This window comes from Solea senegalensis, linkage group LG21 (genome assembly GCF_019176455.1).
Source record: "Solea senegalensis isolate Sse05_10M linkage group LG21, IFAPA_SoseM_1, whole genome shotgun sequence".
Lineage (NCBI taxonomy): Eukaryota > Metazoa > Chordata > Actinopteri > Pleuronectiformes > Soleidae > Solea > Solea senegalensis.
Genome location: NC_058040.1, coordinates 179659 through 207500, shown reverse-complemented (window position 1 = coordinate 207500; position 27842 = coordinate 179659). Strand labels below are relative to the sequence as shown.

Sequence of the window (27842 nt, the reverse complement as noted above, 5' to 3'; positions counted from 1 at the left end):
TGAACACACGACTCACTTGGCCTGGCTCAGCTTCTGCTTCCGCCTCAGCTCCTCCATCTTCTTGACCTTCTCAGCGTTCTGCTCCTCCACCAGCTTCCTATGGTTCTGCACACGTCGGTCGCGCTTGCGGACAAACGCGACAAGTTGCCGCACCAGTTCATTGCGCTCCTTGCGAGCCTTCTCTCTGGTTTTCTTGTTCTCTTTTTCCATGGCTCTTTTCTCCCAGCGGTTGGAGGCCTGTCTCGTATCGTACTCCTCCTTCCAGGCAAAGTTTTTACGAGTGCAGAAGCTCTGCCAGTAGCCATAAAACACGTGCACAACCTGTGATGTGGAAACACAAACCGTTTGAAAACATCATCCTGGTAAAAAACCCTCACCACCCGCCACTACATCACAATCATTATTATAATCTCAGCTGAATAAACTAGTGTATTTGTGTGACCAAATGTAATTACAACCCTTCAAAATAAGTATTATAATGGCGTAGTTCCACTGGCTCTTCTGGTCTCGCAATGGCACAGGTTGCATATCCACTACAAAAAAAAGGTACCTACACACACGCACACAGACACGAGTGACTAGTGACTTTACACCAGACTCCTGGTAGTTGTTGGAGATCAACCCACATCTGACATGACACTCAGTCAGTGGCCGGCAGTCTGACCAATCATTGCATAGTACCTACTCAGCATGCCTTTGGAACAGGTACTAAGAAATAGTACCTGGAACTATGCTCGTGGAAACACTACTTAAACCGTGCCGTTGCGAGGCAAGGCGAGTAGAGCCAGTGGATATACGCCGTAAGTAACTTACAGTGTCATAGTCACTCTCAGACTCTCCAAAAGAAGGAAACTCCTCGTCTTCCTCATCTTCCACTTTGCCGCTCTCCATTTCCTCCTTAACAATGGACTCAAACAGACTTCTGTAGACAGTGTAAAAACCCTGGAAAGACAATATAGGCGAAATAAAACAATTATTAAGGAGAAAATAAATATTCTGCTCTGCAAGCAAAATTTATATTTCTGTCCCCCACAATGCTTCAAACGATGAAGCAGCTAAGAGGAATAACCCTGAACAATCTCAGCAAGTTCTGCCTAGGTTTTAATGTTTGTGCAACAAGTTGCCCATCAGGAACACAAACACTAACCTTCTCATCATTGCCATAGCCAGAGTAACAAGTGACAGTAAAGTACTGTAGGAGGTCAATGCTGTCATCTTCATAGTCCCCACTCAGTCCTCCTTTAAGCAGAGCTTCCCTGTGATTGTCATACCTGTTGAGACATAAACAACCCACACTGCTCCACATAAAAGGTTTAGAGATCCCCCCAAGTAGTGCTGAAAGAAATGAGTACAAACCAAGCCCTCTCCTGTGGATCACTTAGGACATCATATGCTGCCTGAATCAGCTTGAAATGCTCAGCCGCCTCCTCTGCATTGTCCAAGTTTTTATCTGGAAGATTCAGACCAAAATCACAGCTGTAAACTGGCCTATTTTTTAATTCTCTCCACTGAGGTCAACTGGCACAGACACACACATATATGTACATACATATATACATATATATATATATATATATATATATATATATTTATATACATATACATATGTGTGTGTATATATATATATAGCAAAGAAGCCAGAAAACTGTTAGAAAAAATTAGAAAGCTTGTTTTCCTTATTCAACATTGAGCAGTCATAAAGCAACCATAATCTTAATTATGCAAGAAATTGTGTAAATGCTGTGAACTGGCTCGTGATGGTTTGTCATCTTGAATAAGTGGGTCTCCCTATAATATACTGAAGCCAGAGAAAATGAAGACAACCATTCGTTATTTAATTATGATAAATACCATAGCTACAAAACCCAAGTGCTCAGTACAGATCATAATAACTTCAAATGCCCAATAATGATCACTTTAATCTCATGTACGCACAACAAAAACACAAAGCCCAAATGAAATTCCGGATTTCTTTAACGTGTAGCATTAACATGTTTTTCAAAACACCAGCTAACAGACATGTCATTATGTACTACAACTTACCTGGATGCCATTTCAATGCCAATTTACGATAAGATTTCTTTAATTCGTCGTCTCCTGCGTCTCGTTTCACGCCCAGCATTTCGTAGTGGCACTTCATTTTTTTAAAAAGATGTGACTAAAAACCCGTCTTTAAAAAAAATGCTCGAAAATGTAATGTTGCTCACGTTTTCCCAGACGAAGCTAGCTTTAGCATTAACTCAACTACAGCATGCTAGCGAGCCGGCAGCATCTTCCACTTCTTCTCTAAAACCATCCACACTTTTCGGGTGATAGTACCAATGTTGTAATGTTTATCCCTTGCATATTCAAACACGTGCGACTTTCTTTGTACTGATGAAACAGGTTCTCTACACGAAGTTATTTTTCAACGTCTTATTCGCACCATAAACTACGAACGTTGGCTTCTCTCCGGTGCCGCTTAATCTCGCGAGAATATTGCGGTTCTTCTGTTTATAATTTAGGCTGATTTTAAAATATAATTGTGAATTACTGCCCTCTGCCGTTCTTACAACCATATCATTATTCTTTTGTTTTTTGGTTTGTTAAATAGTTCTAAAATTGTTTATTTAAGTATGGTCAAAAGACTATGTGGTTCTTAAATGTATACAAATAGTAGGTCATTGTTTCTATGCGGTTTCCAGGAATATAATTTATCAATAAACTTGATTCTGGAGGTAGATTGGGAGAGCAAATTATATTCCTGGATGACAATGACATAGTATTATTAGACTATAAATACAATATTGTAGTTAGATATTTTGAATAGAATTCAAAAAATGAGGTCGACGATGAGTCCAGTATAATAATTGTGCTTTTTGTTTATGCAAATTCTATACCTTTTGTTCTTGGACACTTGATAAACTGACAACTTAATGTATTTCTCGTGATTTAATTTCAGTTTATCAAACTATAATAAATTACTGCCCTCTACCAGTCTTACCATGTCAACTTTTACTTTCTTGTTTAATGGTTCTAAAATTGTTTCTTAAATGTGGTCAAAGACTGCAAGGCCTACACCTGTGGGTCAGACAAAACTTTGGTCACATGTAGCATGTCTCTGTTTCTATACAATTTCCAGAAGTAATTTATTTGATTCTGGAGATGGATTTGGAGAAACTAATTTTACTTTTTAAAATGGAGTTACATAAACCAGAGTGCAACAATAGTTTAGAAATGTAAATCTGACTGTTTAGTCAGAACAAATATATGATAGACTAAAATAATGTAATGCAATGTTATTTAGCAGTGAACACCGGATTTGGCTTTTGTGCTGCTGAAGCATGGTATACATCTGCTTAACACTATTGAGTAAAGCAGCAACAGCCAAACTGGGGGAAAAGTCTGGAATAGAATTCAAACTACTTCAATCAGCAAGGACAATACTGTCTTTCTATTGTATGGAGGATATTTGAGAGGAAACATTAATGCAGTCAGTGAACTTTATTTTTCATCAACACAGGGACAGATCAGAACAAGACAACATTGATACAGGTCCTTTGTAATGAAAGCAGAAACAGAAGTGGAAACAAATGCAGTTATAGATTTGTAAAAAAAACACACAACATAAACAGCGATTACAGTACGGTAATGAAACATGTCCGTTTAATATTCCTCCCCTTCTTCATCCTCATCCCCTACACTGTCAGTTCCCACCTCCTCATAATCTTTCTCAAGTGCTGCCATGTCCTCCCTGGCCTCAGAGAACTCTCCCTCCTCCATACCTTCACCCACATACCAGTGAACAAAGGCACGTTTGGCATACATCAGGTCAAACTTGTGGTCAAGTCGAGCCCAGGCCTCGGCGATAGCGGTGGTGTTGCTCAGCATGCACACAGCCCTCTGGACCTTGGCCAAGTCTCCTCCAGGAACAACAGTAGGTGGCTGGTAGTTGATGCCAACCTTGAAACCAGTGGGGCACCAGTCCACAAACTGGATGGAGCGCTTGGTCTTGATGGTGGCGATGGCAGCGTTGACATCTTTAGGCACCACATCACCACGGTACAGCAGGCAGCAGGCCATGTACTTACCGTGGCGAGGGTCACATTTCACCATCTGATTGGCCGGCTCGAAGCAGGCACTTGTGATCTCGGCCACTGTGAGCTGCTCATGGTACGCCTTCTCAGCAGAGATGACGGGGGCGTAGGTGGCAAGAGGGAAGTGGATACGAGGATATGGCACCAGATTGGTTTGGAACTCTGTCAGATCGACATTGAGGGCACCGTCAAAACGCAGGGAAGCGGTGATGGAGGACACAATCTGACTGATCAGCCTGTTAAGGTTGGTGTAGCTGGGACGGTCAATGTCCATGTTCCTGCGGCAGATGTCGTAGATGGCCTCATTATCCACCATAAAAGCACAGTCTGAGTGCTCCAGTGTTGTGTGGGTGGTCAGGATGGAGTTGTAGGGCTCTACCACAGCAGTGGACACCTGGGGAGCTGGGTAAATGGAGAACTCCAGCTTGGACTTCTTGCCATAGTCGACGGAGAGACGCTCCATCAGCAGGGAGGTGAAGCCAGAGCCGGTGCCTCCTCCAAAGCTGTGGAAAACCAGGAAACCCTGAAGACCAGTGCACTGGTCAGCCTGAGGGCAGAGAGGGAGACAGTGATCAAATACTAAATACATAATGATTTATGTTGGATATTTTGAATAGAAAATTAAGTAGATCAATCCAGTCCATTTATGCAGGTTTTACAACCTTGTTCTCAGAAAGTTGATATATGCTGCCAACTTAAACTTTATTTTTTCTTCCAAACATTTGATAAATGTTTGGTGATTACCCATTTCATGCACTTAACATGAAGTTCATACATTTTTATGTAAAACACATAACTCCAGAGAAGACACAGTGCATACATGTTGTTCAATAAATGCTTATTTAGGTAAGGCTAACTTATCATTTGTTATTTTATCCTTCCAAAGATTGCATTCACCTTAGAGAAACCCATACGAGTTAACCGTTAAAATTTTACCCCTGACTTTAAGTTACCCACCAGTTTGCGGATCCTGTCCAGCACTGAGTCAATGAGCTCTTTCCCGATGGTGTAGTGTCCACGGGCGTAATTGTTGGCAGCATCCTCCTTCCCTGTGATCAGCTGCTCGGGGTGGAATAACTGGCGATAAGTTCCAGAGCGCACCTCATCTAAGGGAATATATCAATTACATGGTTTCAAATTCCAAGGAATGTGCATCTAAAAACACATTTGCCTACATTGAGAAAGTGATCACACCAACCAATGACAGTGGGCTCCAGGTCAACAAATACAGCTCTGGGGACGTGCTTTCCAGCTCCAGTCTCACTGAAGAAGGTGTTGAAGGAATCGTCTCCTCCTCCACGAGTCTTGCCACTGGGCATCTGCCCGTCCGGCTGGATCCCATGTTCCAGGCAGTAAAGCTCCCAGCAGGCATTGCCAATCTGGACTCCAGCCTGACCAACGTGGATGGAGATACACTCACGCTGTGAAAAGGGAAAAAAGAGCATATATTTTAATGGAAATCCTTAAGGAAATACTTTCAGCCAGTTGCACATGTTATGTCAGAGACCATATCAGAGATGATAATTGTGCTGGAAGTCAAACATTTTCTCCTTCAAGTTAATTGAAGAAAGTAGCTGATCCTCATTTATGTCATCTCTTCCTGCATTGACTGTACATATTAGGCATTTGATGTAAACTTTATCATTGTCTGAACTCCTGCTGACCCCCACCACTTGAATTTTACTTATGATATTGGAATAAATTCCAGAAAAAAAAAGTCAATTTAAGAAGTGTCACCCCTGGAATGGATAGTCCCAGAGGAAGTAGATTACTTGAAACACAATTTCTGATTTGTAAAACATTCTACCCATTTGTCAAAAGAAAGAAAGGTGCACTTCAGTGTTTTCTGCATCCACACCATATAAGACGAGGTCCAGATCAAAAAGCATTCTTCTTTAGACTTGTCAAACATGGACTGTATAGTCCAAGCGGCTATTAATTTATAACAGTTTCTGATTTGTGAAAAATGTTATTCACTTGTGAAAAATGTCAGGGGGGCATTCACAAAGGGGACAACCTTACTTTTAAACTTCAAGACTTCTGTAAAGGGCACAAATGAAGCACTTATATAAAGCAGCACTGGCCTTTAATTTGGCCCGAGGCCTTTACAGTGGCTCTTAATAGAAAGTAACAAAAAAGTACAACAAAAACGACATATTAAGCTAAAATCTCAACTTTTCTTACATTTAGTACAGATAAGTCAAGACATAGCATACTACTTAATACACATTACGTTTGATTCTCGGCAAAACAAATTAATGCCTGAATAGCAGAAAAATACATATGAATTCTTACCATGTTTCTAGTAGTTTGGTGGAACTCAAAGTGAACTACGTAGCGGTCGATTATACGGAAAAATACAATTACTCTCACAAGCAGGAGTAAATGTTCCTGTGTAAGAAATAACTGACGACCTGCGCTTGGAGGGGTGTATTTATACTGAGCGCGAGAAAAAGATTTGAACTCAATTGGCCGAAAGCTGACACGTGCTCCTTTTCTGTTGTTCCTACTGGTTAAAGTGGAAGACTCGTGACCGTCTTCGACATGTTTTTTATATTAAAAAAAAACATTTTATTTGAACATACGAAACAAATCAAGCACATTTTAAAGTCAAATAAAACTGTCGACCTCAGGTTATATAGTAGAAAACAAATAACTGAACATGTACAACCAACATTCTACTCAAAAAACAAAACAAAAACATAAATAATAGCACATACAATTAATAAGAACAAAAATATAATACGGGTAATTTATATTATATTATGTTATGTTATGTTATGTTATATTATATTATATTATATTATATTATATTATATTATATTATATTATATCCCTACAGTACCACCTCCGCGCCAAGAGAGGCCACTTCATTTTATTCCCCGTCCGCGACCACGTGTTCCGTTTTTCTATGGTCACGCGAGAGTTGTATCTGCGTTGTAGGAAACAGTCATGGCAGCGTTCAAGAGAAAACGTGGGGGACAGACTCTCGTCGGTAAAAAGGCAAAGAAAGTAAAAATTGTTGCAGACGGAGCCGATGCATCGATTGAAAGCGAACAGGAGAATAATAATGAAATCACTGTTCCAGCGCCGGTGTCGGGGGTAAGTTCTCAGGCTTGTTATTAAGCCACTGCAGTTCGTTAGCTATACGGCTAATTCCAGAATTTCTGCAGCTATGTTGTTTTTGGTTTACAATGGTGGCTTTTAGTTATGAGTAATCCTGTAGCATTGGTTATTATATCACTATGAAAACGTATATAATACTGACATGTATTTGGTTTCAGAATATATCGTTTACATTTAAACAGTACTATGAGTTGCCCACTAATGACAAACATTCTTAAATTAACCAAATATTACATTTAATACAATATTACCTACACGAATATCCTGGTTAAAAAGCAAAAACATCTTTACATAAGAGGACAGTTGTAGTTTGTTTTTAAGTTGTGGAAACCTTTGAACAGGGCAAATGGACCAACAAGGAAAGAGTCCTCATCTTCTCCTCAAGAGGCATCAACTTCAGAACAAGGCACCTGATGCAGGACCTGAGGACCATGATGCCTCATTCAAAAGCAGGTGGGTCACATACACTAAATGGTATTTGTCCACAGGACCCATAGACACCTGTGTTTTCTCATTTGAGTATTGCTGTGGTTATCATCATAATAATAAATGTTATGTTTCTTATATTAGATACAAAAATGGACAGAAAGGACAAGCTGTTTGTTATCAATGAGGTGAGTGTGTTGTTTGTTTATTTATTGACCTCCCTCTCATGTGTTTATATACACAACAGTATTGTTAAAGATAAATTATATTACAGGTGTGTGAAATAAAAAACTGCAACAAGTGCCTATTTTTTGAGGCCAAGAAGAAGCAGGACCTCTACATGTGGTGAGTGTATTATCTTTGTTACATTCTGTAAATGCTTTCCTCTAATCTCAAGCATATTTAAAGATTCAATCATATTTTTGTCCCTAGGATTTCTAACAGCCCTCATGGACCTTCTGCAAAGTTTCTAGTTCAGAATAGTGAGTAACTTCTTTTGTTCAATCCTAAAATTCAACGTTATAATTACATTGTCGCATGTCACAGAAAAAAAAACATGTTATTTTCTCCTCCACAGTTCATACATTGGCTGAACTCAAGATGACAGGAAACTGTCTCAAAGGATCCAGGCCACTGTTGTCATTTGATCCAGTGAGTACCAGTGACCAGCAGACTAAATATTTTGTTGATTTTCAACACAATGGTCGACCAAAGGGGGCAGCCCTAATTCAAAGAGAATGTATCGTGAGATCATATTACTGATTAGTAAAAAAAACAGTTGAATTGGAATAAAGTTACAGTCCTGACATTTGAGTTTCTTGAAATAACAAATAATTGGTAATTCTAGTTTTGATTGTCTTGTGATATCTTATTTAGCTCAATATGAAAATACAGACTCTAGGGCCTAAGTTCCCATCCTTGGCGTTGGGATCTCTATTACTTAAAAATTAGAAATAAATGTCATGTTGCTGACTAATTTTTTGAATGGTAATACTTGCCAACAACTAAACAATGACTAATATTGTTTGTGAATTATTTTAACCCACAGAAATTTGACAGTGAGCCTCAGTATGCTTTATTGAAGGAGCTATTCACCCAGGTCTGTATAGAAAATGCCTGTTGAATTGAACTGCGTACAATAGTGAAACTACATTATAACATTAGTTTGATTGAAACCTGAGCAAGTGGTACATCTAATCTGTGTTTTACTGTTGCAGACGTTTTCCACTCCACGCTACCATCCTAAGAGTCAGCCTTTTGTTGACCATGTCTTCACATTCACCATTGCAGACAACAGGATATGGTTTAGAAACTACCAGGTAATTTTGTTTCTTCTTTAAATGACATTGTTGTTAGAGGCCTCATCACTGGAACTTTTTATCTTCCATTGTGGGTGCTCTTCATTTTCAATTTTTAAATTGTTTTTAATGCATTTCCTCAATTTCTGCCTTTTCTGTCCATGTTTAGATCATCGAAGAGGACGCCTCTCTGGTGGAGATCGGACCTCGCTTTGTTCTTAACCTCATTAAGATCTTTCAGGGGAGCTTTGGGGGGCCTACGCTCTTTGAAAACCCAGACTTCAAGTCTCCAAACATGGTAATAGCCAGTCCATATCTGTTGAAATTGTATGCATAGTATTTCTTTATCTGTATTTAAATTGTGCTTGTTGGTCAAGACGAGTATACAATGTCTCCAATATGCTGTCACGTTTCTGAAACAGTGAGTGTTATTAGTACGATGGTAGCGCAGTGGTAGAGCGAGTCATCCTTAAACTCAAAGGTTGTGAGTTTGATTCCCGGCTCCACTAGTCTACATGCCGATGTGTCCTCAGGCAAGACACTTAACCCCAAATTGCTCCTGTGGTAGAAAAGAGTGATAGAAAATGCACTGCATTACATTGCATGTCATTACATGCTGCACATAAGTGCACTGTATGAAAGTGTAAGTGAATAGATGAATGGCAAAAATTGTAGTGTACAGCATCTTTGAGTGGTCATCAAGACAAGAAAAGTGCTACAAACCATTTATATTACAAAGTTTAAGTTTACAGTACTGTGCAAAAGTCTCAATGCTCAACTTATTATGTCTGTCAAATTCTGCGATCATTGGCATTTGAATTGGAAGGGGTGTTTTTTTTTCTAAAAGTGCATACGTTTCCCTTTTTTTCCCCACACCTCCAGCACCGCAGAGAGATTCGACTTGCAGCAGCGGCGAAGGTCCGTGAGAAGCAGATGGTGAAGGAGATGCAGAAAACAAAGAGGACTGAAGCCAAGACTGATTTGACCACAGACGTTACAGCTGACGTCTTCCGGACACCTGCTGAGGAGAAGCCTGTTCTCATTGAAACAGAACCACCGGTGCCCAGAGTGGCAAAGAAAAAGAAAGTTAATGGTTACATAAGGCAAAGGATGGCACGCAGGTAGCTGTGTGGACTATATGGAGTGAATGACAATGCGGTTTTGGTTCAGTTTTGTCTCACCGAAGACTGATTATAATAACGCATCATCACAGAAACATCACATATTTGATTGACCTAGAGACAATCTTAATTATGCACATAACATCTGGCCTTTATTGACATTGTGTGTGGATTCATACATCATAAATATTATGGTGTTCGTGGTCATAAAAGTATGAGCTTTTATGATGCTGACTTTTCCCTCATTACTGATTAATAGTTCCTTTATCATCAGTTTGTTTGTCTACAATTGTTTTCTATGCCATGGTAATAAAACAAAAATCAAACCTTTTGTCGGTATCATGTCTATTTCAAGTCTTGAAAGGTGTCAGCATACACAATTCAACAGGGGCACATTATAGCAGAGTAGTAATGCATATGCAGATAAATCTAAGCTACATGCTCCAGTTACAGGCAGTGAAATCAACTGAAAGTAGCTGGGTCTCCATAGTAACACACCCACTGAAAGACCAGACAGGTGACATTGCTATATATCCGGTAATGTTGCACTTCAATGTCAGCATATGGCAAATTATGAACAGGTTGTTAAAACAATGCAAACTTTCTCACTGGGTCCATTTTGCCAACAAATCATCCTGCTTTTTATTCCCGTGTGCAATTCACTGGCTGTGCTATGTCCTTAGTCTTCTTATTCTTGGTCAAAGCATCTGGGCTCTTCTGAAGTGCTTATTTAAAAGGAGGGTTAATGGATGTGCTTTGTGATCACTCCACCTCCTCATCAGGACAACAGTAATATTCTACGAAGCAAATCTGTCCATCATCGTTCCTGACCAGGTACTGCAGAGAGAGGAAACCCCTGCTGTCTGTCCTCACAGACACTTTACTGGACAAAGCCAGGGCTTTGGTGGAAGGCTTCAGCAGGGACATCTTATACCTGTCAGCATTAAACAGAAGGGACAACAAAGAATCAAGAGCTTTAATAACACAAAGTGCTCTGTCTGTTGTGTGTCATTTAAATACAACAAGTGATTTATTATTTATGATATCTACTGTTGTGAGTGAATGTTTCGTGACAACAAACGTAAATTACAATATGAAATAATGCAATGAGCAAATCAAAAAGGCTGGACTTTATTCATTCATCTTTTTGATTGTTCGATGCCAATTACAAGTGCACTTAAAAGGCTATTCATATCCTGAAAGTACTTAATATTCTGATGGTCTCTCATTAGGTAATGCTCGATCTACTAACTAAACGTCCTACACACTCACGGATGTTGTCGCATACACACTCTGGTGTGTTGTAGGGAGCTTTGCAATCTACACAATAGTGAAAACATCAATTTGATTGCTGGCGTGTATTGATTTAGCAAAGTTAAAGAGTATCCATGGGAAAATGTTCACACTAATTCATTCACTGCTACGACGCCAAGCTCACCTGTTGGTTTGTGTTTTGTTGCACCGAAACAGCTCCATCATCTCTGAGTCTTTGGGATAATCATAATGAGCATTTCCAGAATTCCCAAAAGTTGACAGCCTGAGCAGAGGAGGAAGAACAAAATCAGTCAAAGAAAAGGTTAGAATCTGTATATTCCAAATAATATACACATTTGTTTTGCCTGCTTCCCTGAAAAGACTATTTGGTTGTTTTAATTATTGTTTAAAGATTAAATGTATGTACAAAATCATACATTAAGTAGTAATGCCTTGATAATTTAAATGACAATGACAGTATTATGAAACACTCATTATTAAATATAATATTTGACAACAAGGACAATAAGGAATATAGTAGTTATATCCCTTTTAAATCGTTCACTTGATATATCACCACATCATTGTTTGCTAATGCTATATAAATAAGAGCACAATAACTGATGAGGGGAATTATAGTTTTCTTGAATGACAACAAACCTAAAGTAGGGCTGGCTTGGGGACATGGTGATCTGGAGCACCTCACTGGTCATATCCAGTTCAGAGAAGGGTTCTTTTAGGCTCTCTGACAGTAGGATCACCTTAAAAAGACGAAAAGACAGATATGAAGTAATCATTTATACTGTCCGTCATCAACTTTATGTAAACAGTTGCTGTTTTCACAGTACATACTGTCTTCCATATTCCTAAATGTAAAATGTTCAGTAGTAGCTGTAGGAGCTATAAGAAGTGATTATTATTGGCTTATTACTTGATTTTATAAATACAACTGTTGTATTCCAGTTTCATTATATGAAAATGTAGAAACTCACCTTGTTAGTGACGTTGGCGCTGCAGAACTCAAAGTCAATGGGCTCCTCTGGTTCTTGTGTGTTGATCTTACACACAGTCACCACACCACCCTCCTCCAGGAACAAGGTCAGGGGATAACCATATCCTCTGTAGCACATCCGCAAGGCTGTTGATACTCCTGTGACACCAGACAAGGGTGATAATGAGCATGGTGAGACCTGAGAGGGATAATTACATGGCTAAAAATGAATAAATGTAGTCAATAGTACAAATACAAGTATGTGTTTTTTTTCTCTCTATTATTTTTTGCTTCCTCTACAATTAGGTTTCCTTTTAGTTTACCTGGCACTGTGCTTCCTCCAAAGATATTGAGACAGTCCAACAGAACAGTGAGATTGACCTGGAAACCCACCACATCTTCTTTTATGGTGAACTCTTGAAAGATCTCAGCCTGTAATAAAATGAATAAGTTATTTATTGTATCAAAGGAGATACATGTTCATTATAAAGGTTAATCAAACAGACCTGAATGAAAGCATTGGCTTGCAGACACTTGGAGTCCTCCACGGTGACCTTCAAGCCGTTGGGTGTAGCGTTAAAGATGGCATGATCTTTGAAGGTGATAGCTTTCAGTATGTTGGAGAGATTGCGGGCATTATCCAAACTGGCTACTAACACGTATTGCTCATCATCAGCCTGCGACTGCGTGGACAGAGGCATTGTCACACTGAAATAACAAATGACAAGAGTGCTGAGTGGCAAAATTGTCCACTACATTTTGAATGATTCTGGGCTGCCCCAGATGAAAGACGACCACACATGAAACAATTATTATGATTTCTTCGGTCGTAAACAATGAAGGGTCCTACATTATCCCATGAGAGAGGTTCAAAGATGGCCATGACACAATTTTGCAACTAAATATAGTCTGCAAAACGTTTATGACAGGACATTTAGAATGACCATCTCACAGTGTGCACTGCTATAACCTTCTTCTACAATACTTTATCTTCAATACTACCTTGCGTCATAGCTCTACTATTTAATAGGTGTCACCACTTTACACTTCACATACATCATACTTAATGTCATACTCAAGTTTATTAGATCCTGGCACGGTGTGCATTAAGGGCTAAAAGGGTTCATTTTAAAACAGACATTTCTCTTCTATTTCTTAGATACCATTTGATGCTGAAGAAGTTACACCTACACATAAACTGAGATTATAAACAGGTTGTTGAAAATACCATTTCAGATTTGTGAAACGTATAATGCATTTCTAAAAATGCAAAAACAGTTTAAAACAGTTTTGATGTTACTTGTGAAACATGTGGAATGAAAGAGCATGTGAGACTCATTCGCGGAATTCTCTTCCTGTCTTTAGTTTCTTAGGCTGCGAATAATCATTTATAGAATAAAAGTGCACGTTTAGTTTTATGTTAGTTTTATGATTTTAATCGATGACGCTGGCTACATGGCATCGAAGTTTTAAACAAATGAAAACAGCAACATACCACATAATACTGTGCACGTTTTCACATCTACACTGAATAATAATAGTTCTAGAACACTTCAGTTTAACTTGTGAAATGAGTAACAAAACACTTACAAAGCTGTAATTCAGAATTTAGTACTGTTATGTTTTCAAGAAAAGCGCCACGGTGTTCTACTTCTCTCTTGCAAGTCCGGCGGAAATTATGTTTATGTTTCTTCTTCTTTGGTTTTGGCAGCGCAGACGCAACAGCGGGGTATAGCTGCCCCCTGCTGTTTACAATTTAGAACTGTTGCAATTTAGAACTGTTGCCACAGTTTCTTCTTTTTAGTCTACCTATCAAGGTTGAGTAAAGTACGCAGAGTAATAAGTATTTATTGTAATGATTTGAATAATTGTTTAAATCATTGGTGGAATTTTGTAATAGTAATTTGTAATTTGTTTCTCTTATATCAGTTACAAAAGTGATTTTCTGAGGGGTTTCTTCCCCTTTAAATCGATTTTTGGATAAGAGAATCTGTTGGAAGACATTTTACTGTATGTGAGAATATAGAGTAATGTTGCCCTGTACCTGCGGGGGGCAGTATTACGCCATTTTACGTACAGCCTACCGAAAGCCTAGGAGAAGAAGAAGGACGGAAGAACGATCGAGAAAAGCCCAGTCTTTCCTGTCGGTTTGTGGTAACAACGCTATTACGAACCGTGTCAGGTGAGGTTTATTGTTTATACAACTATTTTTTTTGCTTTGTACTGTCTGGTTGTTACGTGTCTATCCTGCTGGTTAACACAGTCTTACCCTTTTTCATTTATCTACCGCGCGATAGCAGACAGTTAGCCTTAGCTAATAGTCAACAAGATGGCAACTCAGGTTAAATATTAAGATTTAGGCGCATCTACATGTCTATTTATTATTGCGAGCGGTTTAAACATTTAATCGGTAGGGCATTCACTACCGATATCTGCAACGTCATTCTTACTAGTCAAAACTACAGTTACAGATATCCGTAATTTAGTGATTACTTGTCAGAATTACGTCACTTTTACCAATCATGTGTATGGGGATTGTCATTATAGCGATCTTCAAGTTGCGTATATCCACGTCATTATCACTCGTCATAATTCAAGTTCAAGATTTATTTAATTATTGAATTAAGTTTCAGATAGTCAGTAGTAAAAACTGAAGTTTTGACGAGTACGAATCACGGCACAGATATGTTTAAAAGGCTTGCCATATGACAAACCTCACAGCTTGGTTTGAGCATTTTAAATAAAGGACTTCACAATAAATAAAATATATCAACGTTCCTAAAGAGCTAGCTGAATTCTTGCTCACGAAGACACTGCAGTTGGATATTATGATTCAATTTATTTAAAGTGGAGTTAGATTTTTGTATCTAGTAATTTCGACAGCTCAGGTTAGAGATGTTTTTGTTTGGAGTGAAGAAAATGTTTCAATATTGGTTAGGAACAACAGTACATTTATTTATATAGCAATTTTCAAAACAAGGTTACAATGTGCTTTGAAAGTATATACCTTTACAATATTAAAACAGATGATAAAAATGAATAAAACCATCAGTTAAAGAAAACAATCAAATGCAAATGCTTTTTCATTTTCTCACAGTATCTACATTGGCTACTGCATTTACCCAAATGCCTGAATAAATATCTGTAAATACAGCTGGACATCTTTACAAAAATAAATGTCTTTTTTTTTCCCAGGGTCTTCATTTTGGGCATTTTGGTCTGAGCTGCAGTCATGGTGTGCATTCCCTGTATTGTGATCCCTGTCCTTTTGTGGGTCTACAAGAGGTTCCTGGAGCCAATCATTTATCCCTTCATTTCACCATTCATTAATAAATTTTGGACCAAAAAAGCTGTCAAGGAGACGAGTGGTACTAGTGACCAAAACGTTAGTGAAAACAGTCATTTGACTTGCAAGGTAAGCAAATAAATACATTTCAGAATTCTTTCTCCCTTCTATGATACTGTGGTATTTGGAATTATACATAGTTTTTAAAAAATACTTTCAATCTTGTGATATTAATTTCAACTCGCCTGAGGTGCAAATGGTAACCAAACAGAAGCATATCTTAAAAATATGTTACATTGAACATAATTTAATGGAACGTTAAGAGTCACACAACCTCATCATGACTAATACCTTCAGTTGTTTAAAAAAAAAACATGCTTTTGTTTCAGACTGAGAGCAACGGTGACGCCACTGCTAATGGAACAACAATAGCCGCGGATAAGAAGACAGACTGACAGCTTTAAATCTTAATAATACATATAAAACACTGTAAATATTTCAGTAATATAATATAGATTATAATATAGATAAACTATGAATTTCCATTTCTGTCTTCTTTGGATTGAGAGGTTTTATTATTTGCAGAAATTGTCTGAAAGAATGATTTATTTTCACTTGTGTTCCTGCTAATCCTGAAATAATGTATGTATTTTATTGGATGTGCAGTCTCAGCTAATTTGTTTTTTAAAGACATTTACACTTTAACACCATCTTGAATTAAAAAATGATGATCTATATCTTGCTTCTTTTTTTTATTATTCTGTGCTTCCTCCCCAAACAGTTTTTTTACTTCACACTGTGAATTATTTAAGAAATAATATGGGCTTTTAAACAGATTTTTGTAGCAGCAGAAGTACTTGCTTGTTTAACAGAAATAATTTGTAATGAATAATTCCACCTTCATCTTTGGAATCTGGTGCTTTTCTAGCAGTAAAGCACAAAAAGGATTTATGAATTCCCTTTTCAGCATTATATTCTTTAATGTGCAGTATAAATATAATGTTTAGCAGGAAGTTAAATCCCTGCTCCTGTTTTAATAATAATCAGAAAGAAAGATGAAACGGAAAGATTTTTCTTTCCGTTTCACCAAAAACTTTGCAAGGTTTGTACTCATTTGACTGTATTGTTTTCTTAAGACCATTCAGACTTTATTATGTACTTTATTATGTAGATTTTAATGACAAAATAATTGAATATACTGTAACAAGGAGGGATCTGCAAGTCTGCACAGCTGGGACTAATAATGAACACAGATTATTTAATAAATAATAGTAATAAAATTATTTTTTACATTTTGTAAAGTTAAAGTTGGTTTCTCTTGCATGTTTAAAAACAATTTAAATACAATAAAACTGACAGATCACTGAATCGTTTTCAAATCGAAATCGCAATTTGAAATACATTTTAGCATATGAGAAGGTTGCAATTTATTCTAAATTGTTCGCGATTGCTTGTGCCATGTAAATAAACAAGAATACAGGGATTGATTTACATGGTTCAAGTCATCACCTTGCATCAATGAGTGGTTCATATTTTCATTGTGCCACGATAAATGAAGTTTTCAATCTTTTAAAGAGTCAATCTTGAACTGAATCGCCAATGTATCGTAAGTCAAATTGCAAACTCAATATATGTCAGTAAATGTCCCATATTAAAACTTTTTAAGCGAAAAAAATATTCTGTAGGCATTTTTTTTGTAAATCAGACATTTTCTTGTACAGTTTTTGAGAAATTTAAAATTAAAAGTCCAATGTTCATGCTTCACACAATCGGGAATGTATCAATTCGCGACATTAACATTTCCACAAGTTCTGGGACATTTTTACTGTACAATTTTTGAGAAATTTCAAATCAAATGTCACATATTTTATATTAATTTTTAATAGAAACAATCTCAACTTTAAGATGTAATAAATATCAACCTTTCCATAAGTTCTGACCAGGACTGTCTATGTTGCGTTCTGGGCATCTTTGACTACTAACATAGTGCAGATCTCGTTCCATACTGTAAACTGTAAAAATCAATTTGACTAGTAAACACTTAATTGCAGATATCTACAAGTGTTAAAACTGCTTGCCATAATATCTCTGTTATTGGGACTGGATCTATATTTGTTCAGATAAACGCCAGTGTGAGCGTAGATAAGGAAGGTTTAGATCGGTCACTTGTTTTCTAGGTGCCCTATTTCTATCTGCAACGTCACATGCGTAAATGACGTCAGTGCCCAAGGGGTGGCGACGTGTTAAACATGGCTGAAAGGGGTCTGTAGTGTAAACTTGAAAGCCATATTTTACACAGAAAATTAAGCATTTGCCTTCGTTAAATACGCTCGAAAAACAGAAGTGGAACAAGCTGTGTAGTGACACGAAGAAACCCGTTGCCAGTAAATAAGTCCTGAGAGCCGAGAGAGTTCAGGAAACTACGAGAAGCATTTATGACAGGTAAGTCGAGCGGTCAGCTGATTGCAAAACAAGCAGTGGACGTTAGCTTGTATTTCTGGACAGTTACTTATCAATCGACAATCATATGTGCATTTGACCCAGCTGTTAACCGGTGTTGTTTTCTGGGCTGTGAGTGCATCATGTTAGCTGTAAAAGTCTCTGAGGCGCAGGTACTTTACTGTGCTTGAAGCTGGATGAGCTAGCTAACGTCTTGACTGTAGGTTGACTGAGGGAGCATACACAACTAAACAAGGACGAGAAACAACACTCTGTATGCAAACAAAATGTTGGTCTCCATTATTTTAAGAATACTATAAAAATGAATGACTTGTATTTGTGACATTTGGAACACTGCATCCTTGTTCACTCCGTGTAAAAATGACCTCTTCTTCTGTATGAGCCTATTCACAAATCTAGGTTGACTGGCTACACCTATGTGTCTAAGGTGTGTCAGTGGATAGGAAAAAAACAAAACAAATCCTGGATCCTGGTTTGTCCTCTTCTGCTGTTGAGTATTGTATTGCAGTGCTTCTCAAACTTACATACATACCTATTATCCCCTGAGAAAATTTGCACTAGAAAGCAGTTAAGGACCTTTCACAGGAGGCAGATTTATTCCCAATAAGGTAATTTTCTGTCATCATCATCTTCTCCCTCACATATACTTCAGACACTGGTATAGCAGAATTAGGGTAAGCTGGAACAAGAGATAAGGTGAACTGAATTGTTATTATTTTTGTTATTTGTTTAATTTTCTATGCACTACTTGCACTCCCAAGTATCACCATAGGAAGCTCACATACCACTGGTGGTACACATACCACAGTTTGAAAACCATGTGTATTGGAATGTAAAAGGCTACAAATCTTTTTTTATCTATGTATTGTATACATTGTTTGATACAGTAGTTGATGAAGCCCGTTATAATGTTCATAATATCAGTTTAGTGCAGTTTGTGGTGCTGTATTGCATATGCTGTATGTTTCTATTATTTTTGCTTACTGTCATTGAGATTAAGAGACAGCAATACAATTCAGCAGCTCCAAAAACCTCATATTCCAAATTACTCAACAAACAACACAACAACTTGACAACACAACAAAACAAAACTTGTCATATCCAAACAGGTTTGTACTCCAAATAGCAGCCTACTTCAGCACCCAGAGAATAGAAAACTTCTGCCAAAGCTGCTTAGTTTCCCATATCTGTACTCTGTACTCCTGAATCTGTATCCATGTAAGGATCATTACCAGATTTGTTTTATATCTATAACTCAATCTCAGAAAATGTCATCAAAATGCATCCCTTTCTTTATGAGTCATGCTGCCCACAGACGGACAAAGACGAGAGAATACATAGATAATTTTTAATACAGCCTTATAAACATAATATTCTGTATATTATGTGCTTTTACACATGTTATTGTTTGTAACATAGTTGTTCATCATGTGGGGTGATGCTAAACATTAAACCATTCCCTCTGCTCCAGGATCTGGCATGTGCCTGGTGAAAAAGCCGTAAAGGGTGGTGAGTCTGGTAGAGATGGGAGCTAACACCAGCCAGGTCAGTGACCTGTCTGAAAATCCAAGCCTCAAGTCCCTGGTGGGCACAGAGTCCATATCAGAGAATGACCCCTTCTGGAATCAGCTCATCTCCTTCACCTTCATCAGTCCCACCAGCAGGTAAACATGGGTCCAGCTGAAGAGCTGTTGGCAATGTGTAGGGTCACAGTAGTCACAGAGTCACAGTTGTTAATTTAATTAAATAATTCATTACTTGGCTGTGTGACAGAGCTGAACCTGAACCTGAACTTATTTTGTGATAACCATTAATCTCTCAAATGTATCTATTGCACTAATTGTTATTACTGACATCCTTAACAGAGAGGGACAAGCCGAACGAAATAAAAACAAAAACTTGCAAACTTTTAAGCATGTTTTCATTTTCTTTACATCTCTCTCCTGCTAACAGTGGAGACTCAAAGTTGCTGGAAGAAGCTGTCATCCCCCTGGCCAAAACGCTGAGTATGTTAGTTTTATTGTGATTTCATCTGTGTATGTTTTCTTTCCCCAGTTTAGTTGTTAATACTGATAATGTTAATATATAATCTCTGAAGTTTAAGTTGGAACATCAGAATGTTGTATGTCTAAGTCTTCTTTAGGTCATGTTGACCCTGTTCTGTTTTTTTTGTCTTCCAAGTTGAAAACAATCCCAGAACAGGGAACTTTGGCTCTCTCGTGAGAGTTTTTCTGGGAAGAACCAAAGAACTGAAGATCTCTACAGAATGTGAAGAGTGAGTATGGGAACCTGTGGGAAGAGAGTCAGCTGAATGTGTTTGTAATAAATGCTAGCCATTACATTGCTTGATCACAGTTGGCCAGGGATTCCCTAGTTTTCAAAAGCAAAATAGAAATGGTTGGAGTTTCCCATGAGAAAACTGCTGAGGTATAACCATCAACACATGTGACATCATTCTGCTCTCACTGCCAAACTAATTTTCCAGATTTTAATCCTGCCCAAATCACCAAATGCCTCTGGTGGAAAATCTTCATTCTGTGCTGAACATCATTAGAGGTTGAAGTTATCTCTGTTTGTATCCCAGAAACAAACCTACATTTTTTGGATGTAACATAATTACCATGTGCAAATTGCCAATTTGTGGAACTGATTACACGCCACTGTGTTGGTGTTTAGTGGTTATGAAACACTGTGGCTTTTACTGGATGGTTCCGATCATTTTTTATCCTCTACATTGGTTTTGTACCAATCTTGGCCCAATTTTCTGTCTCTGCTTTGAATAAACAAGAACTTGTTTATTCAAAGCATATGTTCATTCTGCAGAGTCATTGAGAGTGATGATGACTGACCTGTTTGCACCATTTTGTTTGTTGTCAAAAAGGAGGATGTGCAGCAGTTTGGGTAAACAAGTGTCATCGTTTTTCAAAGCTCAGATTGCCAAGCTACAATATATAACTTTTGGAGTAGAAGAGTTCAGTTTAATTTGGTTAAATTCATAAGGATCTGTCTCACTTTCCAGCGTAAACTGAGCAACTCAATGATCTATATGTATAACAGGATAGTGGCTGAGAACACATGAAAAAAATAGTAACTGCACCTACACTACTGCCTTTGGTTGGCTTGTTGACCTGTCTTGTCTTGCAAATATGTCTTCTCTGAATGCAAAAACATGCAGAAAAGCTCTGGCACTTGATTTAAAATTCCTGAAGACAAGGAAATGAAAGTACAGATAAAAGATAAAAACTTTTGCTGTGAGGGTGCAGAGCAAGAGAGAGGGCAGGACTGCAACACATCATTAAACTGTGACTAAAAGGGTGAAAATGTTTGCTTATCTACATGTTTGTTGAACAGGCGGGATGATAACTGAGCTTTTACTTTTATATTCTGTGCAAGCACTGACGACCTACGATGTTCACCTCTTTTAAGTGTGTGTGTGTGTGTGGGTGGGGGGGCAGTTGGCAAGTTGGTTAGTGACACATTTTCCTGTCAGAAAATATATTATTTATTGCTTTATGCACACTTTGAATTACATATTGTCATATAACCTACATGGCCAGCCAAGTAAAGAAAGTGCATAAACAAAAGTAGAACGGATCCACTGTTGCTCATCCATCACAATGTTCTTGTTTCCTTCACAGTCCTTGAGTCTTTTTTTTTTCCTCTCTCTCCTCCGCAGTCAGCTGTTCATCTGGCAGGCGCACAATGCGCTGTTTATGATTCGTTGCATGCTGAAGGTGTTCATCAGGGAAATGAGTGAGGAAGAACTGCACCTGCAATTCTCCTACCAGGAGAGGGCACCAGGCTCCTTCGGAGGTAAGCTCAACAGATTGAGTTGGGAAAAGGAGAGGTGTGCTGCAGGGAGATTGAAATGGGGCCACACATCGCAGTAAGAAACAGTGAATGCCTGTCATTTCTCTACAGGTGGAGCTACTAGCAGTTGCACTGATTAAGATGAAAGTGCTTCATGTCATTTTGACGCAGTTTTACACTTTACTCAAAATCCATCCAACATCTGCTAAGAAATCTTACCAATGTCAAAAAAGTACTTGACTCCCATCAGACGACTCATGAGGTGCAAGTTATTAAAATGTACCCACAAGGGTCAAATGTGTAACACTTTCCCTTATACCTAAAGAGAGATGAGAAATTAAATTTTTAATTGAGCACAAGCACCCCTGGCTACTGACCTGGATCAGTCGTCTCCTAGAGACTCTGTTAATAAATGTCCAAATCTGCATCCGCTGACTGCACGTCATTTTTTGGGGGGGCCTCAGAGAAAGGCTTAGTCTGAATGAAGTTGCGTGAGTTAGATACAGTGTTCTGTTATTTTTTGACATGGTACTCATTAAACAAGCAGTAGCCTCTTAAAACACAGACACACATGTTAACCCCCTTTAGGGGTGGGTCAAAATATTGATTTGGGGATATATCGTCGTCCTTCCTCGTGCAATGCGATAATCAATATGCCAGAGCAAATGTTGATATTTTAATTAACAAATTAAGGCGCTCTAAAGTAAACAGTCCCTGCCAGTTTCACTCGCCCAGAAACGCTGCTTAAATGAATGAGGGAAACTTGGGCAGAAGTTACCTGGCTGAAGAATAGGGAGTTTACAGCGGGATAATGCTGGAGAAAGCTACATTGAGAGATGACCCATCCATGTTCAATACATAGACAATATGCACTTTGTTCTCTATTTTGTGAAAAAAATAGGAAAGGTGATCATATAGCGATACATCCTGATTGTCTTACAATATATGGATTATCACAGAATCTTTGTATCATGATATTATTGGTATCGCGGACCATGTATTGTGTATTGTATCGTATAGGGCACGCTTAACGGCTCACTACTTCTGATGTCCTTTGCTACAAAATTTGAAATTGAATGACAACACATGTTTTGATATTGGATACCAGAGAAGTATTAACGTTTCATACCTAGCTCTAACTGTGATACATATACTTTATCTTTCAGATTAGATTGCAAAATGACAAAGCTACACGGACTGGCTAAAAAGTGCCATAATTAAAGCTGTATGTTGTACAAAAATCTGAGTGTGTGGTTGAGTAGTGTAATTAAACTCAAAAATTAAAAGAATTATAAATATATTTATATTATGCGTATAAAACTTCAAATACAGATTGATAAAAATCTAATGTGTTTCTTTCAAAAGGTGAGCATGAAATAGACATTGGGACTTTTTTGACCGATGGGACGGACATAGAGTGGGATAGATATCATGGGAGCAGAGAGAGATTGATAATGATTAAAAACGGGGAATTGCCAAATACTCGGTTTATAACTCCCTCAATCTCTTTGTATGGAAACAGGTAGTGAAGACCTTCTCGAGGAGCTGTTGTCCAACCTTGTTCACTTGATTGTTGAAGTTCCCCTGCTGTAAGTATCTCCCTGGTTTGTGTTGATGTCATTCTGTTTGAGAATAAGCTGGAATAAAACATTGGCCTACTTGCAAACACTTAAAATGTCAGACAGATTCTGATGTAACACTAACAAGCTGTTTACACTGACCTCACAGTGATTTAACAGCGCCTCAGAGCTACTTGTCCACATTTTATTATGAGCATATTAATCACATAAATATAAAGTATTTGGTAATTTGTTTGTCCACCATTTATGTATCTAGTTAATGAAGAGCAGTTTTAGTGCTAAAACTGTATGAGTAGTTCCTTTTGTGTGTTCTGCGTGCTCATTCATCCCTTAGTTCAGAAATCACTAAAAGAGGAAATCCATTATGGAATATGCTGACAATTTTTTTGATGGAATAAGAGAGAAAACGTCTTGCCTGTGTAGGACAAGAGATATGTTATTAAATGAATGTTGGATAAGGACTACTGCCTCTGAGTGGGAGTGAACATAGGGTGACTTAAAAAAAACAAAAACTCAAGAGTGGTGTGCACACTGATGCACTGGAATCAATGGAAGTATTTTTTCCCCCCAGCCTGCCACTCAGTCTGACTCAGAAACAAAGATACATTATGTATGTATCCATAGAGAAAAATCTCTTCTGCTGCTTCAAGATAAGCTCACTAAAATATGACAATAGTTTTTTCCTTGACACAGCATCTTCCATTACACTCTCTGTCCACCAACCTCTCCTTCTCATATGTTGTCTCTGGACATCAAACCTTGGCTCTAATGTAAATGTGTTCAGTTTTCCAACATTATTTATTATTCCAAAATGTAAGACCGCCTGGTTTTCTTCCCTCCAGTACTTAGTGGCTACTTGTGGCCCATTTCCACTGTACATGCTCCTGAATTGGAGAAAAATCTGACCATTCTTTTGGTGTAGTTAAGTTTACCCAAATCCCTGACAGGCCTCTGCTTCATTTATTTGTTTAGATTTGCAGATAGATGTCAGTGTTTCTTTCTATGTCTAGGTTGATATATGTATGGAAATGTTATATTGTAAGGTGAAAAAGTTTATGATGCTCACCCATTAGTATAACATTTCAAAACGTTGCATGTTTGGGTTGGGTCTGTTAGTTAAATCTTAACTGAAAAAACATTTGTATTTTATGGTTTTTAATGTAAATTAAAATAATTCAAAAGTTGTTTTTTTCAAACTTAATTTTTGAAGCAACTCTAAGCACCACCACACATTAGCTTGATAAACTGCTGTAATGTTTGGTGTGCACAATATTGAAAGTGAGATACAGCTGCTGTGATATCACATCTTATCTATATAACATGCGACAACTTAAAGAGCTGACCCGACATAGCTATGAAGAACTATGATATCAGTCATTACAATTCATTCACATCTCTCTCTCTCTCTCTCTGCATTTATCTATCCTTGAAGAGATATCACCTATAGCATCCTGTTTGAAGCAGTGACCACGCTGCTGGTTTTCTTCTCCTATCAGCTCTTCCACAAAGACATCCTTCGAGATGGAATAATCTATCAGCACATAATGAAAGGCAGATGGTAAGAAAGCAGACGGGTTCACAGTCCACTGAGGATCACCACTGACTTACTGTCATGCACCAAACTATTGACCATTAACAAAATAGCTAACTTACCTCCTTCATCCCATATTAACTGGGTGATTTTGAATGCAGGCCCTTAACTATAGGTCCTCTCCAAATGAGTGTGACATGGTACCTTTAAATGGAACAAGGACTTTGTCTCTCGGGCTACAATGTTGTCCAAAAATAGTAGGTTAAGTTAACCTTAGTCCTCTGATATCTTAAATGTGAATAAATGTTGATGTAGATGCTTTTTAAGTGCAGTTAGGTGCAGTTAAATGAGGCAGGCTGATATTAGATGGTATTTTCTTTTAGGGCTTTTACAATATATGGGCCAAACGAGAGCACTTTGACTTAATTATCACTGAGCTGAAGAAAGGCTTCCAAGAAAACAGATCATAAGTCTGTCTAAAAGGATTTTTGCTTGTGTAATCCTAAAACCAATTATGATATTCATATCCAGTTACATGATGTAGTGTAGTCTCTTCTTGATCATGTGGTGTTTTATGTTTAGGTTTGTCTTTAACATCTCCTTTCCTTCTCACTCCATTTGTGTTTCTTTTCCTCAGCTTGTCTTTAACCAGCCGTCTGGTGAAAACCCTACTCTATAACTTCATCAGGCAGGAGAAGTGTCCACCACCAGCAACCCACATCTTTGAGCCCAAAGCTGAAGGTGGCCTCCTCTACGGACTGGCATCAGGGGTGGCAAGTAAGAGTGCACAAATACTCACACAATTGAAATAGGATGAAATGGTGGATGCTGTTTCAGTTTTGCAAACTAGACCACGTTTTGTCAATTGTATTAATTCTGAAAACATCATCTTAATTGCTGATAATGAATGCTATGGCTTTTTTGTGTATGTGGATGTATGGTTCCTTCTGCAACTGAACTAGCATTCACCATGAAATCAAGATTTGATGAATTTGAGAATTTGAGGCTCCACTGATGTCACAATAACAGTTCAACCAGCTAGTAAAATGTTCTCATCAATAATTGCATTTAAAGCAAATTAGGAAATAAGTGTTAGGCTGTAAAAAGTGATAATTAGGAGTCGGTTATTTTCCTTTTGCAGTTGAAGACTGAGAAACATGTTTTAACAGAGAAATGACAGTGTGAGCTACTTTGACAGGTGTAATGAGTTAAAAGAAAAGTGTGTGTGTGTGTGTGTGTGTTTTTGAGTGCATGTTTGTTTGAGTGTCAGAATAGGGCTGGGTTTCCCTTGCAGATAAATGCTCTTTGTCAGTTGCTGGTGGCAGATTCCTATCAGTGAGCCATCAGCATTCAACCCAGCCTGTCTGTCTGTAGCCAGTGATCAGCTCAATGAGTTATGGTGCCCTGTCCTGTTCTGTAATCCTCTAGAGCCTGTCTGTCTGCAGCCGCCTCCCTTATGCACACACACGCAGGCCAACAAAGACACAAGCTCTCTTATTCTTAGAACTCAGAAACAACACTTGTTTTCTTTCCCTGTCTTGTACCATTATTTGTGCACAGCCATTTGGGATTGACCAAGTACACAAACTACATTTCACAGGTCTGGACTTCAGTGGCAGTGGCAGGAAATTATGACTGCTTGTTTGCAGTGTAGACAATTATTCAGGCAGTAACAGGGAGCCCCACCAATGCTTTACATCAAAGTCAGATTACCGATCATGGTCAGTGCTTAGGTAAAAAAAAAAGAGAGCATAATGTTCTTAGTGGTGAAAGCTTTGTCAACTTCTAAGGAAGTGCAATGCAACATAACTGTAATTCCAATTACCAAGGAGGATGTTTGAGCTCTTGTGCAGCAAATCTTCAACAAATCCATGATTATATAGTAGAAAATAAATCATTAGACCCATAACACACAATGCTCAATTTTTTGGGTGGTAAATGACTAGTCCTCATGTGAGTAGCCTTCAGGGTCACTCATCTACATATACAGTACTCACAAGTCACTGCAAAGCAAAGCGGTGCTTGATTTCTGTCGCCAGTTTAATGTCTGGGGAGATAGGATGTCGCTTCCTGTCTTGCTTATATGCACACTCTGCTGTCTGAGCTTTTGCAGGGGGATTAGCAACCAGACTAGTCACTCAGAACCATTTGGACCCTCCTCTCCTTTTCACATTTACACAGAAATCATCATAGAAGTCATCGTCCTTGCAGAGACACATTGCCATTCACAAGTAATGTAAAAAAGTTGTAAATATTTATGGTGGAATGGTTTTCATAGGCATATAGGAAGATGACTGAGCAATTAATTGTTATCATATCAAAATTTGTTACAATGCAATTAGTAAATTACACATGTAATGTCATGTAACATTGAACTGAGCCTGGACTCCGAACGATTCTGTTGCAAATCAAATCGGTAATTACAATGTCCCTTCATGGTGTACATTTTGTGCTCTTATAGTATTTAGTGTATGACAACAATTAGATGTTGCACAAAGTGAATTATTGTGACTAAAGCATCACACGATCGTACCTTAAATTTATAATGATTTCATACTGATGTCAGTGCTGTAGCATTGCTGAAAAAAAGTTCAGCAATTTTCTTTCCACCATGTTCATCACTGTCCTCACAGTGGCGTCATTGATTGTCTGAGTGTTTGATACATTTATGATGTGATAAGATCATGATGTGAGTAAACATTTGGTAAATGAGCACTGACTCAAGATGTAGATGTTGAGTAGATGGATTTTTAGATTGTAGTGTGAATATCTTAAGTGAGATTGTAGTACAATTACAACAGTTTGGACATCACATTCTTCTGTCTTTTCCCATTGTTTTTCTCAGAGCTATGTGTAGTCAGTCAACTGTTGTTGATGATGTAG

The 27842-nt window shown here is 38.1% G+C and overlaps 6 protein-coding genes across 11 annotated transcripts in view; 3 read left to right on the top strand and 3 right to left on the bottom strand.

Moving 5' to 3' along the window:
* The window catches only part of dnajc21 (DnaJ heat shock protein family (Hsp40) member C21), a 5411-nt gene extending 2945 nt beyond the window's left edge, over positions 1 to 2466 (bottom strand). For all 6 annotated transcript variants that reach the window (XM_044011909.1, XM_044011910.1, XM_044011913.1 and 3 more), the window contains exons 1-5: positions 2044 to 2466; positions 1357 to 1450; positions 1148 to 1271; positions 814 to 942; positions 17 to 321 (exon numbers count right to left, since the gene is read on the bottom strand). In XM_044011909.1, coding sequence (XP_043867844.1) covers positions 17 to 321; positions 814 to 942; positions 1148 to 1271; positions 1357 to 1450; positions 2044 to 2140 — 749 coding nt within the window. In that variant the 5' untranslated portion in view covers positions 2141 to 2466. The remainder of the gene's footprint in view (positions 1 to 16; positions 322 to 813; positions 943 to 1147; positions 1272 to 1356; positions 1451 to 2043) is intronic.
* A 1002-nt stretch (positions 2467 to 3468) lies between these two features.
* Positions 3469 to 6498, bottom strand: LOC122758068 (tubulin alpha-1B chain-like). The gene is made up of 4 exons (XM_044011916.1): positions 6372 to 6498; positions 5275 to 5497; positions 5034 to 5182; positions 3469 to 4623 (listed from the first exon to the last, which is right to left on the bottom strand). Exons 1-4 carry the CDS (start codon positions 6372 to 6374, stop codon positions 3646 to 3648), a joined length of 1353 nt encoding a protein of 450 aa, XP_043867851.1. The 5' UTR covers positions 6375 to 6498; the 3' UTR covers positions 3469 to 3645.
* A 500-nt stretch (positions 6499 to 6998) lies between these two features.
* LOC122758069 (ribosome biogenesis protein BRX1 homolog) lies at positions 6999 to 10378 on the top strand. The gene is made up of 10 exons (XM_044011917.1): positions 6999 to 7178; positions 7544 to 7655; positions 7773 to 7816; positions 7903 to 7973; positions 8061 to 8110; positions 8206 to 8279; positions 8677 to 8727; positions 8846 to 8947; positions 9096 to 9224; positions 9809 to 10378. Exons 1-10 carry the CDS (start codon positions 7029 to 7031, stop codon positions 10049 to 10051), a joined length of 1026 nt encoding a protein of 341 aa, XP_043867852.1. The 5' UTR covers positions 6999 to 7028; the 3' UTR covers positions 10052 to 10378.
* Positions 10372 to 13953, bottom strand: rad1 (RAD1 homolog (S. pombe)). Its single transcript, XM_044011918.1, has 7 exons — positions 13883 to 13953; positions 12799 to 13000; positions 12616 to 12724; positions 12294 to 12451; positions 11962 to 12062; positions 11486 to 11584; positions 10372 to 10981 (listed from the first exon to the last, which is right to left on the bottom strand). The coding sequence occupies exons 2-7, from the start codon at positions 12991 to 12993 to the stop codon at positions 10810 to 10812; spliced, it is 834 nt and encodes a 277-aa protein (XP_043867853.1). The 5' UTR covers positions 12994 to 13000; positions 13883 to 13953; the 3' UTR covers positions 10372 to 10809.
* Positions 13954 to 14376: 423 nt separating this feature from the next.
* Positions 14377 to 16227, top strand: LOC122758399 (UPF0729 protein C18orf32 homolog). Its single transcript, XM_044012562.1, has 3 exons — positions 14377 to 14474; positions 15488 to 15707; positions 15968 to 16227. Exons 2-3 carry the CDS (start codon positions 15525 to 15527, stop codon positions 16031 to 16033), a joined length of 249 nt encoding a protein of 82 aa, XP_043868497.1. The 5' UTR covers positions 14377 to 14474; positions 15488 to 15524; the 3' UTR covers positions 16034 to 16227.
* Positions 16228 to 17788: 1561 nt separating this feature from the next.
* Positions 17789 to 27842, top strand: part of dym (dymeclin) — a 41730-nt gene continuing 31676 nt past the window's right edge. The window contains exons 1-8 of the mRNA XM_044012584.1: positions 17789 to 18020; positions 19510 to 19702; positions 19992 to 20044; positions 20220 to 20313; positions 21715 to 21851; positions 23371 to 23437; positions 24861 to 24986; positions 25597 to 25736. Coding sequence (XP_043868519.1) covers positions 19563 to 19702; positions 19992 to 20044; positions 20220 to 20313; positions 21715 to 21851; positions 23371 to 23437; positions 24861 to 24986; positions 25597 to 25736 — 757 coding nt within the window. The 5' untranslated portion in view covers positions 17789 to 18020; positions 19510 to 19562. The remainder of the gene's footprint in view (positions 18021 to 19509; positions 19703 to 19991; positions 20045 to 20219; positions 20314 to 21714; positions 21852 to 23370; positions 23438 to 24860; positions 24987 to 25596; positions 25737 to 27842) is intronic.

Excerpts from the sequence above, each read along its gene's own strand:
- LOC122758068 (XM_044011916.1), bottom strand. Across the intron at positions 5,183-5,274 it reads CCTGGAGCCCACTGTCATTG|ATGAGGTGCGCTCTGGAACT; the intron begins GTTGGTGTGATC and ends ATATTCCCTTAG. Across the intron at positions 4,624-5,033 it reads TGGACAGGATCCGCAAACTG|GCTGACCAGTGCACTGGTCT; the intron begins GTGGGTAACTTA and ends CTCTGCCCTCAG.
- LOC122758069 (XM_044011917.1), top strand. The coding sequence starts at position 7,029 with ATGGCAGCGTTCAAGAGAAAACGTGGGGGACAGACTCTCGTCGGTAAA. Across the intron at positions 8,728-8,845 it reads TGAAGGAGCTATTCACCCAG|ACGTTTTCCACTCCACGCTA; the intron begins GTCTGTATAGAA and ends TTACTGTTGCAG. Across the intron at positions 9,225-9,808 it reads ACTTCAAGTCTCCAAACATG|CACCGCAGAGAGATTCGACT; the intron begins GTAATAGCCAGT and ends CCACACCTCCAG.
- rad1 (XM_044011918.1), bottom strand. The coding sequence starts at position 12,993 with ATGCCTCTGTCCACGCAGTCGCAGGCTGATGATGAGCAATACGTGTTA. Across the intron at positions 12,063-12,293 it reads GCGCCAACGTCACTAACAAG|GTGATCCTACTGTCAGAGAG; the intron begins GTGAGTTTCTAC and ends CGTCTTTTTAAG. Across the intron at positions 10,982-11,485 it reads AACAAAACACAAACCAACAG|GTATAAGATGTCCCTGCTGA; the intron begins GTGAGCTTGGCG and ends TAATGCTGACAG.
- LOC122758399 (XM_044012562.1), top strand. The coding sequence starts at position 15,525 with ATGGTGTGCATTCCCTGTATTGTGATCCCTGTCCTTTTGTGGGTCTAC. Across the intron at positions 15,708-15,967 it reads ACAGTCATTTGACTTGCAAG|ACTGAGAGCAACGGTGACGC; the intron begins GTAAGCAAATAA and ends CTTTTGTTTCAG.